This window comes from Protomyctophum parallelum (assembly GCF_964188405.1).
Source record: "Protomyctophum parallelum genome assembly, chromosome: 11".
Lineage (NCBI taxonomy): Eukaryota > Metazoa > Chordata > Actinopteri > Myctophiformes > Myctophidae > Protomyctophum > Protomyctophum parallelum.
In genome coordinates this window covers 35,507,379-35,528,121 of record NC_139707.1, presented here as the reverse complement: position 1 = coordinate 35,528,121, position 20,743 = coordinate 35,507,379, and the positions used below count along the sequence as shown (strand labels likewise).

General features: G+C 42.0%; 2 protein-coding genes across 2 annotated transcripts; both read right to left on the bottom strand.

Moving 5' to 3' along the window:
- Positions 1-324: 324 nt before the first annotated feature.
- Positions 325-12,394, bottom strand: cyp27a3 (cytochrome P450 family 27 subfamily A member 3). Its single transcript, XM_083776592.1, has 9 exons — positions 12,001-12,394; positions 10,747-10,937; positions 9,964-10,163; positions 7,457-7,654; positions 6,049-6,221; positions 5,499-5,665; positions 4,401-4,482; positions 3,290-3,496; positions 325-1,443 (listed from the first exon to the last, which is right to left on the bottom strand). Exons 1-9 carry the CDS (start codon positions 12,247-12,249, stop codon positions 1,300-1,302), a joined length of 1,611 nt encoding a protein of 536 aa, XP_083632718.1. The 5' UTR covers positions 12,250-12,394; the 3' UTR covers positions 325-1,299.
- A 1,507-nt stretch (positions 12,395-13,901) lies between these two features.
- On the bottom strand, positions 13,902-20,743 carry eaf2 (ELL associated factor 2). The gene is made up of 6 exons (XM_083776088.1): positions 20,592-20,743; positions 20,071-20,165; positions 19,735-19,871; positions 18,819-19,015; positions 17,864-18,226; positions 13,902-15,715 (listed from the first exon to the last, which is right to left on the bottom strand). Exons 1-6 carry the CDS (start codon positions 20,695-20,697, stop codon positions 15,666-15,668), a joined length of 948 nt encoding a protein of 315 aa, XP_083632214.1. The 5' UTR covers positions 20,698-20,743; the 3' UTR covers positions 13,902-15,665.

The following is a 20,743-nucleotide window of genomic DNA, read 5'->3' as shown; positions in this document are numbered from 1 at the left end:
AAACACGATTCAAAATTATGTTGACTAGAGTAGCCTTAGTTAGCCTACTAACCCATCTGTGACACCAACCATTAAACAGCTCACTGCAAAATAACTGTATTCTATTGAAGATGTGAAATCAGTGAAATCTATAAAGTATCAATAAAACATATTAATTAATCTTCCCCCCAGGCACCTCACCTATCAAAGATGTTGCTGTTATGTCAGTAGTAGCATGTGTACACTAGAGGTCAGTATTGCTCTACCATTGTACAGTCTCGCACAGTAGTTCATATTATTTCTGGTTTATAGTCCAGTTAGGTTGGGAAATAATCAAGTAAATCAAGTAAATGATTATTATTTTTTTAAACGCATGTCTAATACAATTCAGACAAATCCATGAAAGCACTATTACACGCAATGTGTAATATTAAAATGATCACTCTAAGTCGTCTAAGATAAAAGGATCACTCAAATGTAAAGCACATGAAAGTTTCTACAGTATATCATTGCAGTGGAATGAACACACAGTATCAATGACAACCATGTCAGGTTAGAATGATTCATTATCCCCAGGTGAGCTTGTAGATCTGCTATTTTTCAATAGCTAAAGTATAACACCAAAAGGGGTTCCTGCCCAAAATAGGTTAAATTCACACACACAGAGGACAATATAAACGTTCACAACACATCAAATAAAAAAAAAACTGTAATAAAAACACATTATTTGGAGTTTTGATATGACAGACAGCAGCAAAATGTACAAAAATTACATGGGAATTTCTCTGCAAGCAAAATTGCTTTCTGAATCAGAATCATCTAAATGTACGATGATATACATTATATATTATTTACAAGAAGGTAGCAAATCTCAAACAATGGCAGTGGTTCCAACAGAAAGAAAGAGTTCAGCAGGACACAGTGGCGTGCACAGATAGACACTAGGTGGTGCTAGAGCACCTGCACTTTGCCCTCTGGACAGCAATGTGCCCTATAAAAAAACATTGTACAGTGTACACTGTACAGTATGGATGGATGTGGATTGTGGACCATGGTGACATTGGTGAATTCTTGATAAAAAGCTTCTAATATATTATTTATGCCCAAAAATCTATAAATCTCACACTATTAAGGCAACCGGGCCGGTTCCACGCGCTGCACAAGGTGCCCTTTTTTTTCACTTGAGCACCTGCCCCTCTAAATGTCTGTGCACGCCACTGACAGGACCTCACCAAATCTTCATTGTATAAACAAGTGATTGTCGACGCACAAACACAGTGTGAAACTGTGAATACTAAAAATAGTTCATAGGGTGGACAGCTACAGTACCGTCGTCTCCCCCTGGGCCACTCGTCTGTCAAGAAACTGCAAGTTCATGGGCGTAGCGGGGACGAGCAGTGTCCTGGTGATGGGCTTGACAGCAGTTCCTGTGGGATCGGGCCTCACTTCGTATTGTTTTATCAACTGTTGGAGGAGGAGGGAGTGAGCCAGAGTGAGCCAGAGAGGGTGGAAAGAGTAACTAAGAACATTTACTTGAGTACTGTACATATAAGTACAATTTTGAGGTATTTCTTTGAGTGGTGCAACCACTCCTATAGACAGCTGTGTGTGTGTGTGTGTGTGTGTGTGTGTGTGTGTGTGTGTGTGTGTGTGTGTGTGTGTGTATGTGTGTGTGTGTGTGTGTGTGTGTGTGTGTGTGTGTGTGTGTGTGTGTGTGTGGCTGTCCCTGTACTGTGTCCCAGGCTGTGTCCGAGCACAAAAATAGCGCTATAGCGTTTGTTCACCATCAAGTGTCACTGTTGCACAGCCTACCACACAGACACAGACACACACTGGCCAGGGAGGAGGGCTTGTACAGTACAGTACAGTACAGTACAGTACAGTACAGTACAGTACAGTACAGTACAGTACAGTACAGTACAGTACAGTACAGTACAGTACCACTCACTTCAGACGAGTCTGATTTTTTTACTTTAACTTGAGTTCTAATGGAATACTTACTTTTGCTCCACTATCATTATTGGAAAACTTTAGTTACTATAGTTACTTTGTAGAAGCTTGTACACCTGCTATTTTCAAATATTGTTAAATTTGTTTCATACAAACTTGTGAATTGGGACCTTCTGCATAATAAGTACCTTCTTTTACTTTTGGTACTTTAAGTAGAATACCAAACTTGTATATCAATTGAATAGGGTATTGCAAGTACTTTCTTCCATCACTGCTCATGACAGAGTTCAATATGAACGAAAAACGTATCGGTGATAACATAAAAATAAAATATTTTACAGTAGCTCCTTGATCGTCTGCTTCTCAAAAAATGGCAGTCTACGTACATCCCGTACATTAATGATTACCCTCTGCTTGCCAGCTGACTTATTGGTTTTGGTTCAAAGTTCTGATTTGCGGACAACAACACGACAGCCATGCAACCACTTTGTCAATGTGGCACTGATCAGACAGTTATTATAGGTCACCATATTCTTCACTGATCAGACAGTTATTATAGGTCACCATATTCTTCACTGATCAGACAGTTATTATAGGTCACCATATTCTTCACTGATCAGACAGTTATTATAGGTCACCATATTCTTCACTGATCAGACAGTTATTATAGGTCACCATATTCTTCCTTTGTGTGCATAGCTCACTAACTAACTAATGGGTTTGAACCCATTTAGACCTGAGGACGATTCTACAAATGTCTTCTAGATCCGAATAGTTTTCTGAAAAATCTCTCAAACTATTTAATGTCAAGGAGCCCCAGAATGATATGTGTTTGGCCGCCGAACCCCATCTCAAAATATGTTGAATATGCATTCTAAGATTTGTGCCACATTTTCACGATTTTCCAAAAATATCAGATCTACAATCTCGTAGCGCGGCACTCGGTGCCCCGCTATGAGCTTGTAGATCTGACGGCGGTGGTGCATTTACAGTCTTAGTCCCGATACTGTATTGGTATCGGAAAAGTATCTGCATCGGCCCTTATTTGTCATATCGGATCATATCGGTATCGGCGAATATGCCAGTCTAACCCCCATTCCGACACAGAGGTAAGGGGTTGACACTATGGCAGGTAAATAAAATGTTGGGGCATGCAGAGTTTTCTTTCGAGTTGCCCAAACTGCAAGTGCACATATGAGTGAGGAGTCTGCTATAAACACAACACGAGATATATAGCTAGATTGCTATAAACACAACACAAGATCACAACACTGGTGTCGGTATTCGGTAACACAGAAATTGTGGTATCGGGATCGGATCGGGAACGAACAAAGTGTATCTGGACATCCCAAAGTCTTACCCTGGATAGAAGGAGGTACATCTCTAGCTCGGCCACTCTCCGACCCAGGCAGGCTCGGATCCCAAAGCCGAATGGCACCGACCCGAATGGGTGCTGCTTCTGCTTGTCCTCTCCTCCCCTGAGCCAGCGCTGGGGCATGAAGGCGTGGGGCTCGGGGAAAACCTTCTCGTCGTACGACACGGCATAATGACACAGGTGGAAAAGGGTCTGAGAATGAGAGAGAGACAGAAGTATTGTGTTTAGCGATGTCACTGTTGTCACATAATCATTGTAAGAGCCATTTGATGTCACTACAGGGCGATGCCAATGTGTCAATCGAGGCCTAGGTTGCCATAGTTACAGGGAGGGTATTTAACCCTGTCCCTAATGAATTGCAGGTGTTGCTGATAGGAGGAAAACTGTTTTCAGACAGACAGGGGCTGTATCACCACGTTTGACCGTTTGTTATTTTCATTCAAAGTATAGGATTTTGGACAGTAAATAATATCCACTCAACGAACATTCTGGACATCAGTTCTTTCAGTTTCAGCACACGTCTAAACTTCATCCTCAACCGTCAGCAGCCAGTAGCGCCTAATATAGGGATTTAGGCGCTACAATCATATTTTCGTAGTTTTGACTCGAGTGATATGAATGCGCCAAAGGAGTTCTTCCCAAATACGTGCAGGGTTTAGTTTCAGGGGTCAGGATTTCACAATTAACACCTTGTTAACTCTCCATCTAAAGTTGAGTCAAGGTGGGAAATAAATCAATAATATGCAAATCTCTCAAAGGCTGGATGACCAAACGAGGCATAACCTTTATTTATATACCGAAAGACGTGACCTCAGGCGTCTTACTGGTAATTATATCTGGCTATACCTTTTTGGAAAAATGCAAAGGAATAAGGTCCATATAGCCCATACACCAAGAGTTGCCTGACGTTTGAAGTATCTCAAATCAGCGTCTAGTCTGTAACGTGAGTGGCGTTGAAAAGCAGACAAGCAAAAGAAGCCAAGGCAAACGGCATTCTCATCACGTTCACATGTGTGAAACATTTGTTTAATATGAGGATTAAATCCTCACATTACAGACGTTTCAGCTATCCAACTTCCATCAGTGTGATATTCACCTGTTTTGGGAAAAGATGATCTCCCACCACAATTTCACTGTCCACTGTGAGACGGGCATTTCCGGGCACAACTGGATATAGCCTGGTGACAACACAACGCAATAGGGAGTCAAGGCGACATATTAAGTAATATTAACAGCTACACTGTATGCACTGTAATTAGTGGTGGTAATTAGTGGTAACATTGCGCCTTGCCATGCTCGCTTTCATAGCAAAAAAACAACATAAAAAAACAACAACAGGGCCACTCAGCCAGGTTGCCAATTTTGCGCTTCCCAAGCAACTGCGTATATGAAAACATCATGGGTTAAAAAACATCATGGGTAAAAAAAACAAAAAACAAACCCAATTGCGACGTGTGACGTGTTTTACAATCGTTTATAAAGACACAACTTCCCTTGCAGGGGCAGAACACCAAACTATTCAAGCGTTATAGAAAATTTAAATTTATTTTTCAAGAGAGTCAAGGAGTCACGTAATTGGCTGACAATATTAGTGGGAGGGGCCTATGTAAGCGACTGCAAACACTTTGCAAATTTTCTAAATTGCGACATTTCTAGTTCTTCATCATTATGGGTACGGTGCAACGTTTTTCAATCAAAATTTCAGGTCAAGTCCATGACAAATGATGAAGAGCCATCTTGGACTAGCCTCGGAAACCCAGACTTTTTTTTATTTCCAGAGAGAAAAAAAGTCTGGGGGGCGAGTCGTCTGCACCTTTGTTAAATTGACGCACACGTACACACACACACACTCTGTCGCTCTAATTAATTAGTCTCATGTCGCGCAGCTGCGTCTAGATATCGGGAGCTACCTATGCCATAGAAAGCATAGGTGGGTTTCAGTCTAATCTTGGACTAAACAACATGAACTATTGACTATTGAGTTACATTTATATAAGAGACAATTTGTTGTCTTTTGGTATTAGCACCATTTGAACAGCAATTACGGACGGGTACAAAATCACTTGCGTTAGACATAGACAAGTGCATTTAACTGTCTATATAGCAAGGCTGATGAGTCTATACCGCTATGGAATTGGATCCAAAAATGGGCTGTTGTTGAGACGTCCGTAATACAGTGTTAAATGCTACTCACCGTAGCGTCTCTCTGACAACAGCTTTGAGATAGGGCATTCTTGCGATGTCCTCACTGGTTGGCACCGTGGCTCCCGGGCACACACTCATCACCTCCTCGTAGACCCTCTGCTGGATGTCTGGCTCCCTGGCCATGTGGTACAGAGACCACGACATGGTGTTGGAAGTCTGAAATAGAGACCCAAGGAGCTGACCTTTTTAGCCCATTAACCTGAGACCGATTCAAAAAACAAAAAAACATCTAAATTAATAAAAGGTTTCTGAAAAACGTGTCCAGGACCCTAGAATTACCGGTATATACAGTATGCATTCGCAGGCCGAGCCCCATTTCAAAATATTTTGTATATTTAATGTAATATTTTTTTCCAGGGACGCCCAGAAGCAAAGATTTTCAAGTTCACAAGCTTGTAGATCAGTGTAAAAACCGTCATTACGACGGCATCAAGGCCAGACACAATACATTTTAGCTAAACTAAATGAAAACTATTGAAGAGACTACGACTGAAACTAAAAATCTAAATTTGCTGGCCAAAAACAACAACTGGTCTCACCGTGTCGACTCCGGCCAGCAGCAGTTCAGTGATGCTGCCCAGGATCTCGGAGACGGTCATCTGCTCACTGAGGAGCAGGTGTGTGAGATACTCTCCCTCCACAGCCTCCACAGGCTGCCCCAGCCTCACGTTCTCCTGGATCTCCTCCATTTTCTGCTGAACCAGTTGTTCAGCTGGGGTTGACACAGGGAAAAAACAAACGCACAATCACTAAAACGAGCCAGCCAGTATATTTTTGCCCATGCTAGAGTTAACTGAACTTTTTTTCTCTGTCGAGTCGACACACAGGGAATCAACTGAACTTGATACAAGCTAAATACACCCAGAGCGTTAAGGGAGGTTTGTAATTGACTGTACATGCAGGGTGAACGGGGGATAATGTCATGAATATGATCGTTCAGCCCTACTGTACACTCTCCTGTGAGTGAATAGGGGCGTGTGACGGCTTGGTACATGCATGGTGAAAAACCATTGTGATAAACAAAGCTGCATTATAGCCATTATAGTATGTATTTTTTGTGACTTTTAGTTTCGGCACTCACTGACAATTCAATTTTGGCCGTAGTCTGGCGTTATCCCTGACACAATAGGTGAAGGTGAAGATTCAGTGAAACCAGATCTACAAGCTCAAAACGTGTCGCAATGAGCTCGTCAGTTTGGTATTTTCAGTTTTTCACTCATAAGTGGTTATAAAACCGACTGGTGTCTTTACCTATATAGAGGGGTGTGAACCAGAACAATAAAAAACATAAAGGCACCCCCTTCCCTGCCTTATTGTCTCCACCAGGCCGAAGGCATGGGGAGAGAGTATGTTTTGCACTCCGTCCGTGTGTCCGTCCGTGTGTGTCCGTGTGTGTGTGTGTGTGTGTCCGTCCGTCTGTGTACAGCTAATCTCCGGCACCGTTAACCGATGAACCTCTGCCCCAAATCTTCCAGAACGGCCTGTTAAACCGCCACCAGGAGACTTTTGCCGACTTTTGAAAAACTTTTGATATTACTCCTCCAGATTCTGTCCAAAAATCCCGCAAATCGTTACACACTATCTCTATAGTCATGTGTTCAAGACGGATCTGTCCGGGTTTTCATATTCCATCATAATTGGCTAACATTGGCTTTCAAAGTTTGCAACAAAGCAATTTACGTGAAATCTTTCACAGACTTTCCTACTAGGCTGAGGAATACAGTATATCCCATCACATTGGCCTGTTATATAGCACCACCAACAGGTGGATTTTTGCAAAACACATTTTTGGATGTCATCCAATTGCCATCCAAGGCATAAGAAGAAATGGCACCCCTTTCACATTGGTCTATTATAGCGCCACCAGGAGGCCACAACCTGCCCTGCCCTGGTGGAGACCTGCATGTGCCCTAAGAGTCACTTTATCTAGTTTGAAAATACACTCACCAACTTTGAAGAGATGGTCCCAGACAGCCACAAAGTGTTTCCAGAAAGGGAGGTACGGCCAAAAGCGCTTGGGAAAGAGCACAACGATGGGAGACAGCCGGAACATTTCACCCACTGAGAAGATGAACTTCTGGGTCTCCTCTGGCATGTTCTCATTCAGGCAGCCCATACGGGTTTCAAACAGCACCGAACAGATCCCTGCAGTCACAAACAATGCTCAAATGAAATTGAAAATGTTATCGCAAACAACATAAACTGTAAATAAAACTGGAGTATAATAGAAAATAGTTCATGTAATAAATAAATGGTAAGGAGGACAATGAAAGTCTCTTGTGGAAAATGTAATTAATTGTACAGTTTCTGCACGTAATGTTAGGTTGTAACTGATTCATTTCACAACAAAAATGTGCTTTTCACCCGTATTTAGATACAAAATATATATATATACAGTACAAGAAGAAAGTTAAACATGCCGTGCAATTGTTGTTTTAAAGATACAAGCATTTAAAATGCAATTGTGCTGAACGTCGCGTTTGAAATAACGTCTTAGTATACACAGATCTTGTTGCAAGACACTGAGGTCAGAGCATTGTCATTATCTAATCAACAGTCAAGGTCAAGTATATCTCTGAGCAAAGCTTGCAACGTCTATAACCATGCAACCCCGGTCAAGGCCGTCCATGCATTCACCTCACAACCCTGTTCGAAAGACTCTCATTCCAAGTCACAATGCACAGCTGCAACATAGCAGCACTATGAGACTACATCTAAATGAAAGAGTCAGGGTCAATTCAACATTGTTCTGCCCCGTAATGTCATCTGATTAATGTATAGAATGTTTATATGTATGGGTGTCTATGTGGGTACATATATATACATATTATATGTTTTGTTTTCCATATCAGAAAAGTTTTTTTAGAATTGATTGTGATGTTGTTTGTGTCCTCGGAGTGCGGTATAGTCATCAGCCATGATAGTTTATTGTCTTTTTCTTATTTTAAGTCTCTTGTTTTGTTTGTTTGCTTGTATGTTTTTGCTATTTTTTACTGGTTAAACATTCTTGAAATGCCTGTATACCAAAAATCATAATAAACAGATGTTTAACAAAAAGAAAGAGTCAGGGTCAACTACGGTATTCATACCATTATAGATCATGTCTATTCTATTCTAAGATTCTATAGATAATTAATAACGTATAATCCATTTAAAATTCAATGATACATTGAAAGGCTTAAAACAGTCAAAACAAAATGAGGAGTAGCCGCACACTCTCAGCTCCCAATGCAAGAATTTATTGAGACATAAAAATGAATGTAAAACGCTTCGACAGCTAAGCTGCCTTCTACCAGGACACTGACTGAACTTATTTAACCCTAACAAAGGCACCTTAGCTGTTGAAACTGTTTCTATGCCCCAATCAATACTTTGCATTGGAGTTACAAACGTGCAGCAACTCGCCATTTGTCTATTTACCTTTGTTGGCTGGACCCTCGTCATCTCAGGCATGCGTTTAACCTATTCTGACTCTTAAAATGTATTACAAACAAAACCCTAAGGATTCTCCAAGCTACAAAACCAAAGGAACGGGTATAGTTTGTTTTAATTCCACTGAATTAATAACCCAGCCAAACTCTTTTTGTTGAGTTGACAGTTTTTGTATTGAGTCGTGCTTGAAATGTACTGTAATTCTGCAAACTGTTTTAATATATATTTTTAGGGACAGAGTGACAGTAGGATGACAGGAACTGGGGAGAGAGATGGGGGGGGGGGGGGGGGGTGACATGCAGTAAAGGCCGTCGGGAGTCGAACCCGCGGCACACTGCCGGACTGGATAACCAGACAGCCATTACCCCAGCCCGTAGGAATACATGCCGTGACAAATATCACCCTCCCCGCCTGAGTTACCTCCCCGACAACAACAGGCCCATTATGTTCGCCCAACAAAGCCGGATGCACCACGATGACCTTTAAAGGTCGAAACGTGGTCTTAGAAAGTACTAAATAAAAGTCTAACCTGGGAGCTTCTGAAAACATCCCTTTCTTTTATCACTCTCATTGATTGCATTTTTTGGACCCAAACACAATCCATGATGTGGATTAATCCATTTTGCGCGGCAACCCCTTTCGGTGTTTTAAGCATTATGTTATACTTTAGCTATTGAAAAATAGCAGATCTACAAGTTCATATTAGCGAGTGTCGCGCTACGAACGTGTAGGTCTGCTATTTTAGAAAAATCGTGAAAATGTGCCTCAAATCTTTGACTGTATATTCTTTCAGAGTTTTTCTCTTTGCTTCTGAGAGGTCCCTGGAACAACATCTTTTCAGATGGGGGTCGGCGGAATATTACATATAATTTCTGGGGTCCTTGACATGAAATATTGAGAACCACTGATATAGAAACATGCGGTTTTTCAGAAAAAATACATTTAAAAAAAGGCATTTTTTTAATTTCGACGTCAGGCCTAAATATACAAGACCGTCTGTATATACATGTCCTCTTGCTGACCTTCAAATGCAAACTTGTAGAGTTCCCCAGCCAGGTCATGGACCACGACTCCTTGACCGTTGGTCTCCTTCAACCAGGCCACCTTGCCGATGAAGTCCGTCACCACCCCGTTGATGGCGTTGGTGTAGGAGGACACGTGCTTGGGCTTCAGCATCCGGGGGTTTAAGATGCTGCGGATACGCTGCCACTTTGCCCCCATCCTGCCAACAAACAGGCCCTTTTAGGTCCTTCAAAACACAAAGCTGCAGATTCTCACACACCTATAAATGTAATAAACATTAGGCAATATTATTAGCATGTTCATTTAATTCCTATAGGACGTCTGGAGACGTCTTGGGCACAACTTGTGTTAATAAGTAAGTGAGTCAGTGACATTATTGACATTTTATACAAATCCACAAAGTTGCTCAATGTGAGGGAAACATTCCACAAATTAGGCCTTGCTGGATATCGCAATGTAATGTTCAGATTTACCTCACATTGTCTTGACATCTCAAGTGCAAATTGTTTTAGCTGTATCAACAGAAACAAACTGCAGTAGTGTAGTAGTGTGTTGTCAGAACAGGTCTGGTAGGAATTGGCAGACTGGCAATAACAATGGCCTGGCTTCCATCATCACATAATTATGTCAAGGCCCACTGCACAAGTAACCTACTGTCATGAGCCACCTATCTCTGAGCCACCGCCGCACCAAAGGTTGTGTGACATTGTTTGGATGAACAGTTCTCGAGTCGAGGTATGCATTTCTTTCCTAGCAACAGAGAGATGGACATTTTCACTCACTCAGTGAGGGGTCCATATGCCTGGTTCCGGAGCTCTCGGTAGCCCCTCCAGTGTGGCATGTCTGTCCGCACAGGGAGTCGCCCCTCCTGCCTCAATACCTGCTCGATCAGCTCAGCCGTGGCCACGTTCACGATCACCAAAGGGCCATACTTTGACACCCACAGTGGGCCGTAGATCTTGCTGTGTTCAATCTGGGAACAAACATTGGAAATAAATTGTACTGAAGCCCATTTCGAGAAATGTGATGGAAAAGAGAAATCAGTCATTATGAGAAGTTATTAAAAATAACTTAGGCTATTTAAATAAATAATACTTTAGTGTTATTGTAATGAGTTAGTATATCTCAGCATGGAGTGCCACGATTTTTTCCACCCTACAACATGATCATCAGGTATTATTATAATAAGGAGGAAGAACTTTTTCCAAAAAGTGTACAGTATTTGTTAAAATCATGCTTTGGTTTGCCTGGTGGGTGGTGATCCACCTAAACTGAAGCCGCACCCACAGCTGTAGTTGTATGATAAAGTGTGAGGGGTTAGGGGAGGGGCTGATAGTCACTATATTACTGTTACTATTTGTCACTATTTCATTTAGGGTTTCTTCCAAGCCCGTTTGACTGTCAAGTCAAACGGGCTTGGAAGAAACCCTAAAGCTTGGAAGAAACCCTAAATACAAAGTTAATACACCATTGCACATAAAAACGACTCCAGGCCGTCTAATGAAGTACTGTCACCTCATAGACACATGACAAATTGTGGCACTGCATCTTTAATATCAACAATAATAATTGTATTATTTTAGTGACTTTATTTTTGTAAAGTAATTATTTGAGATAATTAAGTCATTATTCTGAGAAAACTTCTCACAATTAAATTCAAGATGGCCATGAATTAATTAAATTTAATCTATTCTCCATTATGGCTTATATGGGTCATATAAACATAAACAGGAAATTCTGTCTGTCGGGAATTTCAGTGTGGGCTGAAGAGGGAAAACATTGAGCAATTAACCGACACTCTGAACTAATTGGCCATTATCCAAGATCAGATTAATTATAGAACAAACTTTGCACGTTGGCTTGTCAACCATGAAGCTAGCCCTAGTCTAGACTATAGTGCGAGAAAGAATCATGCTATACTGACATGTAGTCTACCGCCGGTGGTATGTTACAACTTGTTACAACAAACATGGCATACTAAAACAGTGATTTCATTTGTTTAGGCGTGGAAAATTGCTCCTGTAAAATGCGCTTACTTGCAGTTGATGGGTCGTCTGGAAATAGCCTTTAACAAAAAGCCAATACAAAGAAGTCATGAAAGTAGGGCCACCCAAATCATCCATAGTTTTCTGTTTATTATTGCTGCCCATGACGGTGGCTGTGGAAGACGCGTCCCGACGGTTATCCGCAATAATCAATGTCGACGTCACCCTTTTGATGCCATGGTTTGCGTGTTCGAGACGGCAAGCACGGGTGCCGATATATGTAAGCGACTTGCTGAACATCTTTGCGTAAAAAACTGTCTTTCGTCCAAACAAAACAACCGTGTGTAATAATCCGTATTCTTGCTGATGCGTATTAGCCAGGCTACAACTTAGTAATGCCTCTTCTTGCTTCAGAGGGACGATGGTACAACAGGCACAGCCCACCACTGCTCATGCACTTGAACTTTGGCACAACAGCGCGATCATACATTTTCTGTTGTGGCTCTGCCTAAACCTATAGTGCGTATGTGCTCATTTGTTTCATCCTATCAAATGCATTAATAATTACAGGCTTCAACAAATACGCATATAAATGTTTAAGATTAGATAGTCTGTACCGCGGTAGCCATGACAGTCAAGGGGCGTGTTCAGTGTGTGTGTGTGTGTGTGTGTGTGTGTGTGTGTGTGTGTGTGTGTCATGACTCATGTGTGCAGGTTATTACAGCGAGTAGCTCAACAGTTATTGTTAAAGTATTGCTGAATGCAGGTGAATCAGCATGACCAGCATCTGATTCACCTGCATTCTGAAACAATTTCTTACTCTGCACAAACAGTTCCATCTGTATCTCAATCTAGGCCTATCTGAATTTAGTTTAAATGCACTATAACAAACATCAACAACACAAACAATTAAAACATTTATTCATCTATAAAGGGATCAATTGCAAATGTTTTACTGATGACATTGACTGAATCCATTATTATCCTCCTCTTGGCAAAACATATACTATATATATTTACTTTCCCATTTAGCATTTGCAGATCTCTGAGAACAGTTATGTCACTTTTCAAATTGCCTGAGACACTCAAAAGAAATGTTGAAACTTAAAAGCGCTTCCATATAGTTCTGCCTGTTCAGTAAGACAGCACAGCATTGAGATTTGTGTGGGTTTCGTTTGTCAAGAGAGGCCACTGATATACAACTGGCCAAGGCAAGTAAAAAGTCCAAGCTATTCTTTGCTGCACGACGGTGTCCCGAAATGGTTGGGAAATGACAGAGTTACTGTGTAGAGGTCCTTCTACTGTACTGTAACTGTACTGGCACACCCAAAATCATATATATCATGTCACTATATATATATATATAGTTAATATGTGCGTGTGTTTGTGTGTTAGGTTGCACACAGGTGGTGAAAAACAACCATGCTATTTCCGTGCTCATACGCACCCACCAGGCAGGCACCCAGCCAGGCAGCCAGCCACACACATAGCTCCGTAAGGGAGTGGTTGCACCACTCAAAAAATAAACGTCATTTACATTGGAAAAAATTATATGACATGATTTTGGGGCGAGTGTGACACAGTCATGCAACAAAGCATACATTAGGTTCGACAAAGGCACATGAATGTGCTGTATTAAGACTCACAGTGGTGTGTGCAGTATCAAGGCTCCAGGTTTGGGTACATATACAGTAGTACAGTAGCCTATATTAGCCTACATAGTACCTTTATAGCATCTCCCCATTGCTTCGCTTGCCGCCGACTAAAAGTATATAAAATATATTAAGCATTTTTAATCCGTTGGTCTGAGTGTTGTGTAAAATATAAATAAGTTAGATTCAAGTATTGCAGGCTTTTAAAGCTACAAAGCCAAATCAGTTTTCCTTCACCCCAAACCCATTGCACCGAGCATAGTCTCGTATCACCCCCCTCCCCCAAAACCCCCACAAAGATTGATCCAATCCTAGTGCACAATTCTCTCACTAAGACCTACCTACGATATCTTCAGATCAAAACATTACATCCAAGTACCTTATTTATTCTAGAACATTTTTAAGAGACACAAACTCAAGCGTCTACTTTCTATTCCCCCCCGCACGGTAATCTAAAGTCAAAAGGATCCGATAACGATAACTAACATAATACTGACACTGTTTAGGCCTGACGTCGAAATAAGAAAAACGTTCGATCTGAAAGAATATATATTCAAAGATGAGCCGCATTTTTACGATTAAAAAAAAGTAGCAGACCTACAAGCTCGTAGCGTGCCACTCGGTGGCGTGCTATGAGCTTGTAGATCTGCTATTTTTCAATAGCTAAAGTACAACATAATGCTTAGTTTTAAAACACCAAAAGGTGTTCCCGTCCAGAATTGAGCAGTCCACCGCGATAACCATCAAGAGTGGAAGGCTTGCTACCCATTTAGGCCTGACGACGTCGAAAATGTCTTCTAAATAAAACTGTCACTGCCGTAATCGGGAAAACCCGGAGGAGGATTTTAACCGTCCTCTTATGGAACTCGGTCGTCCCCAGACACTTGACAGTCTTCCACTTCCAGTTGACCCCACAACCCCAGGCGGTCACGGATTCTTTCCACCAGTCAATCCATCTGTTAAGCTGTGTGCCTGTAAAGAGAAGATGTCATGCGGAGATAACTGCCAGACGCCAGTGTGCTCACAATCGCTGCCGTAATTGGGAAAACCCGGACGAGGATGATGAAGAGGAGAGGCGACGCGAGTTATACAGCAACAATAGACTGCAACACCACCCCGACCAACAGTGGCCTTATTTGTTTAGTAAGAAAGGCCACGATATTAGTCAGTCATGGGTTTTCTGAAGAAAAAAAAAACCCATGTTTCTATGTCAGTGGTGCTCAATAATTGATGTCAAGGACCCCCAAAAAATGATATGTAATTGGCCGCTGACCTCCATTTGAAAAGATGTTGTTCCAGGGACCCCCCCAGAAGCAAAGATTTGAGTTAAAAATGTTCACTCTGAAAGAATATATTCCAATATTTGTGCCACATTTATAAAACTTTTCAAAAATAGCAGAACTACAAGCTCGTAGCGCGGCACTCGTAGCTTGTAGATCTGCTATTTTTCAATATCTAAAGTATAACATAATGCTAACACCAAAAGGGGTTCCCCCCCCCCCAGAACAAATCTTTGCTTCTGGGGATAATTCTGCGGGGTGCTTGACATGAAAAAGGTTGAGCACCACTGACATAGAAACAGGTTTTTCAGAAAACGGTTAGGATTTAGAAACCTTTTTATTTTATTTTTTTAGAATCAGCCTCAGGTCTAAATGGGATAAGTGGTTAAACATTCTGGCTGCCTTCCCAGAATATGTTGTTCTGCTATGGTCTACTATGGTCACATCACCCCCTGTGCAAACCAATAGTTAAGTTAAACTGTCGTTCCTCGGAATCCTCGCACAAACGCATAATGCAATCATGAAAAAGAAAACAAAAAAAGACCCGATATGAGATTTGTCCAGGTATAAGCAAATGTCTTTGCTAACTGGAGGTTAGAGGGGGGGAGATATGATGCAGGACATTGCAGATACATGGTATTAGCAAGCAGCCAAATATAAGAGGAAGCAAGACAATGCATATGGATCTGCAAGCCCGGGTTCATTTCTCACCCAATTATTACACCCGCCCCCCCCCCCCCCCCCCCAAATCGGATGTCCATGGCAGACAGAAACCTGTGTGTTCTCAGTCATCGTCACTTTCACTGCCAGAATCGCTTAGTTGGAGGTCGGTCTCTGGAAGAGAGAAAGGGTGGAGAAATAAGCAGTCAGTCAGCCATTTATGGGAATGATTACATACAAAATCATTCACTTATAGGTCAGGAAAAGAGACAAACTGCACAGGTGGAATAATCTTCAATAATAAAAATAAAATAAAATCAGCTCTATAAATAAGTAGAAACTAGAATAGAAACTAGATAAAGTGCCCCTCGGGGCACAGGTCTCCACTCTACACCAGGGCAGGTCAGGTTGTGGCCTCCTGGTGGCACTATAATAGGCCAATGTGAAAAGGGTGGCATTTCTTCTTAGGCCTTGGATGGCAAATATCCCCCTGAGCTAGCAGCACGTGTGCCCTTATTAGCTCAGCGGTAAAGATTTCAGCGTTTTATGCAGAGGATTGTAGTTACATTTTTGGGCAGGACATGAACTGCTATGCGACGCCCAGTCTGTGCTCATTTTGCCGATATAATCAAAATGCTAGTTTTAGAGTTAAGTTAAGAAAGTTTTGAAAATATATACAGCCATTATGTTCATAATTATATGTGTATAGTTTGTATACATAATTTATTTTTATTGATAGTTTCTCTCATCTTCTTGTTCTTCGTTTATTTTGTATTTTATGGAAATATACTATTGAGAATTATTGATTCGTCACCTCATAGCAGTCAGTGTTATTTTGCATGGCTGTGTTGAACATACAAAGTTACACGACTGAACCACCCAGGTGATGGCAATAATACTAGTAATCACTATAGTCTTCCGTGAATTACATGAAAACTCCTGTCGGACTGTCGTAAGTTGATTGAGTTTCGTATTTCTAGTTTACTGAAATAATGTCATGCACATTTTGTCCAGTGCATAGCATACTGCAGGCCTGGTTGACTAGATTTAGAAGACATTTTGAAGCTCTTGCTACTTAAAACGATCAATAATTTATATGGAGAAATCCTGTCATTCAACATGCATCTTTTGCATCTCAATGGGTGAGAACGAAGGACAACGTGCCTATTGGGACAAGGATGGAAGGAAGGAGGGAGGGAGGGAGGAGGGACTTAGCGAAAGGGCTAATCGATCAGAGCATCTTTAGTCGCAAAGCACCTACTGCCCAGTGTTGTTTTCGTCGACTAAAACTATGACGAAAAATGTCTGTCGACTACCTTTTTTCACTGACAAAAACTAAATGAAAACTAAGCTATGGTGATTAAAACTATGACTAAATATACTGTCGATTTTGTCAATAATTAAAAACTAGACTAAAATATCAGAAAGGGACTAGTGGACAAGAGATCCAGAATAAGTAATTTTACAATTAGCTGCATGCTGAAAATACAATAGCCAATCTACAAGCTCACAACGTGTCGCAGCGCGACGAGCTTGTAGATTGGCTATTTTCAGCAAGTGTAAAAAAACAGTCATTACGACGGCATCAAGGCCCGACAAAATACATTTTAGTCGACTAAATCAACTGTAGATTTAGTCGACTGAAACTAGACAAACACCAAAACATTCCGGGTGACTAAAATATGACTAAAACTAAGGTCGCATTCATACCAGAGAGCTTTGCTGCGATTAAAACGAATCCTGCTGCGCATTGTCAGAAAGTGCGCTTCGTTTGGCAGGTGTGAAGGCTCATTCGAATCCTAATGCGCAGCAAATAACCGCATTTTACTCCGCCCAAAAACGTGGGTTTCGCTTCGCTTCGAATCGCACTTGACTACGATTCGGTGCAGGTGTGAATGCAATCCGCAGTAAATAAAGGAAATGAAGTAAACATAATGTGGCGGGTGAGGAGCTGAACACAGTTGGAGACGTAGAAGGCATATTTTACGCAGCGCAAAGATGTCCCGTTACTGTGGATAGACGTGGTCGAATAAGGAGACTGAAGCCCTGATCGAAATGAGGACGTGTACATTAATCAATTGCTTAAGAAAACACATAAAAACACTGCAGTGTATTATAGCCTACATAATATTCTGTCTGTCTGTCTGTGCGTGCCGTAAACATGGAGTGCTGTCACTGTGTGGGGACTGGGGAGTTATATCAGTGTGCTCATGCAGCGCTGTGCTGCATGCCCAAAAGAACAGTGTGTGGCGGCTGCGTGCGTAGAGAGAGAAATAAAAATTTGCTGCCAAAAACACCACCGCTACTGCCTGGGATACCCACTGAGTGTGTTCATCAGGTGTCCTCCTCCTCCTCCTCCGCTCTCCTCCGGACGGTTGGTGGAAGAGGAGGTGGAGGTGGTGAAAGAGGAGGAGGTGTTGAAAGAGGAGGGGTTGTTGTTGTTGGTGCCGCCGCCAGCTGGGGGGGCAGCGGGGGTGCTGCTGCCCATGGGAGCAGGCGTGTGGTACATCTGGTCGGTGGCGGCGGTGGGTGGCGGCGCCGACGACGGGAGCGAGGAGCGCCGCTGTTCGTCGTCCGAGTCGCTGTCGTCACTGCTGGAGGAGGAGGAGGAAGAGGAGTTGTTGGAGCCCGACGAGCTGTCGCCGCTGCTCATCTGGTCCATGACCTGCGCCTCGGCCATCAGCTCTGTGGAGGAGAAAGAGAGACACACATACAGACGTAAGACTACGCATGACAAATGTGTTTTTCGTTTAAAGCAGACAATTTACGTCCGTCTTCCTTGTCATGAAAATACACTTTAAAAGCGGTTTAATCGCTTGTTGTAGTGTAGAAAAGTATTCCATGGCGGCGGTCACAACAACAACAGACCGGGCAGCGCACGTACGGCTTCTTCCTCCGGCAGATTCGGCCATTGTAAACAATAGGGACTCGATTTCCCATAATCCTTTGCACGCCGGAGCGACAGACCTTTTTGCGGCGACGTCATCAAAACGCGTCTCATATCCCATTCTGTCCCGGTGGATTGCCCGCATGACTTCAAACTGATTTAAAAACGTGGATAAAAAAATGAAAACATAACTCGGGCAAGTCGCGAATCGCAGGGAAAGTGTTCTACAATTAATTAACTCGGGCAACTCGTGAATAGTAGTCAAAGTGTTGACTAAACCGAAACGTTGCTTAAATAAAGTTGTCCGTATTGTGCAAGTGTAGACGGTGTGCACCTGTGAAGGTCAATTTTATGTGAAGGTTTCAGTTTATTCTATACTGTTTTTTTTACCTCTTTCAATGTCGTCCATTTGGGATGTGGGGGACATCTTCTCCTTGGGTGGAGACTGGGAGCTCTTGGGGCCGGTGGGAGTCTTGTTGCTGCTACTGCTGCTGCATGCTGGTAAAGTACTGCTGCTCTTTACCTGCTGACTCAGACCTCTGGTCTGCTGCTCAAACCGAGACTGGACCTTACTGCTTCCTTCAGCCCTGCATGGCACAAAAATACACACACACACACAATTACAAACTTAAAATAACCAAGAGGGACAAAGTATGCAATTATGTACAGTATGTATGTCGTGTGTGCAAGTACTGTTTTCGGCTGCGTATGTCGGTGGCGTCACTCGGCCAATCAGGGATTGTGTATTTTTTATGACGTAACTGTGGTACGTTTCATTGGCTGGGTATGTATGTATGCATATATATATATATATATATAAGAAGTTGACACAAGTTGCATGCTCTGCTCACGCACAAGTAGGCCATTCATGGTCAACTTGTGCAAAGCACAAGTTGGCAGCTCGACAGTACATTTCTAGTTCATTCAGCATTTGAGCCACGGGCCACCATTTGATGACATTTAGCCTCTTAGACCCAAAACTACAAAATATTTTGTCATCGTTGGATAAGATTTTGTCACAATTCCATGCTGTATTGATGTTGGTACGAGGAGAGATAACAGGCAAACGTTGATCAAAATAACAATTATTTTACATAAAATAACAATTATTTTACATTCTGCAATTGTGTAGACTTAAGTAATGCAGATGTTTAACAATAATTTAACTATTGAGAGTGTAAAATGGACCCGGAAGGGTCCATTTGGTTTAATTTTACACTCTCAAGAACACTTGTTGAAAACCACTGTCTTAGAAATGTTCAAGTAATTGACAATTAACATTCACCTTTCCCGCTAAGCCATTTACCTGGTCTTTTTGACAGCTATATTGCTGTTGAGTTTTTCAAGGCGGTACTCTCCAGTATCATGGTTCACAATGAGGATGCATTCCTTCATGTAAGGCCTCTTGGATCCCTTGAAGACAGTTACTGGGGCAGTTGAACCCTGACGGAAAGCACAAGCAGCAAGTGGAAAAGCGTTTAAAAAAAATAATCACACCCGTACGAAGTGAGCGCTCTTATTATCATACATCATCATCTCATTCCGGCCAATCACAATTTGCATCCTCACTTTTGTCTGTGTTTACGTAATGTTTGTGTTTACACAAACACTCAAAAATGAGCCTCTAACTTGTGGTACCAACCTCTAAATTAGGCAGTGTTATGGTGACTTGCTCTCCTTTGCCTACTTCAAGGTCTCCTTCACGTGCTGTGTCAATAGAGGCTGGTTTGAAGTCATCTGTGCAAAGATAAAAGGGAGAGAGGCATTTAAATTAAAGGAGGCAAAACCTGAAACAAATGTCAGCCTGGCCTTCAGCATGGGGAAGCCACTTATATTACACCCTTTAACCAGCAGATGGCAACCACGTCACACATACTAGGCACTAGCCAGTCATCACCATTGCGTCGCTAATGTTTTATCTGACAGATAGGGCATCGACTGTTAAGATGAATTATGACAGACTAAATAAACCACAATTGTTCAATGTACGAACGTTGGTAGTTAGTTAAGAGTCAGTTTCATTCTTTCTAGACATTGCCAACAGCAGACTAGTTCCAAATGAGCCAACAGAGCAACAGCAGCATGGCTAACAAGAAAGCTAACGTTAGCTAGCCCAATAGCCCAGCTGGTACCGTATAATAATGTATTTAAAATGCCACTTACATCGCACCGTGTGGTATGCACTTTTGGGATGTTTCTCGAATGTTTCCCCTAGTTTCAAGACATGTTCCTGGTTGTCAAAGTTCGAATATGCGGCCGTGCCATTCATTCTGAGCGATCAGTGTACTGTAAACTTTAAAGCTATTCTTTTTCTA

Excerpts from the sequence above, each read along its gene's own strand:
- eaf2 (XM_083776088.1), bottom strand. The coding sequence starts at position 20,697 with ATGAATGGCACGGCCGCATATTCGAACTTTGACAACCAGGAACATGTC. Across the intron at positions 19,872-20,070 it reads TAACACTGCCTAATTTAGAG|GGTTCAACTGCCCCAGTAAC; the intron begins GTTGGTACCACA and ends GCTTTCCGTCAG. Across the intron at positions 19,016-19,734 it reads ATAGCTGTCAAAAAGACCAG|GGCTGAAGGAAGCAGTAAGG; the intron begins GTAAATGGCTTA and ends TGTGCCATGCAG.
- cyp27a3 (XM_083776592.1), bottom strand. The coding sequence starts at position 12,249 with ATGTTCAGCAAGTCGCTTACATATATCGGCACCCGTGCTTGCCGTCTC. Across the intron at positions 10,164-10,746 it reads GCATATGGACCCCTCACTGA|GATGGGGGCAAAGTGGCAGC; the intron begins GTGAGTGAAAAT and ends GTTTGTTGGCAG. Across the intron at positions 7,655-9,963 it reads CTACAAGTTTGCATTTGAAG|GGATCTGTTCGGTGCTGTTT; the intron begins GTCAGCAAGAGG and ends TTGTGACTGCAG.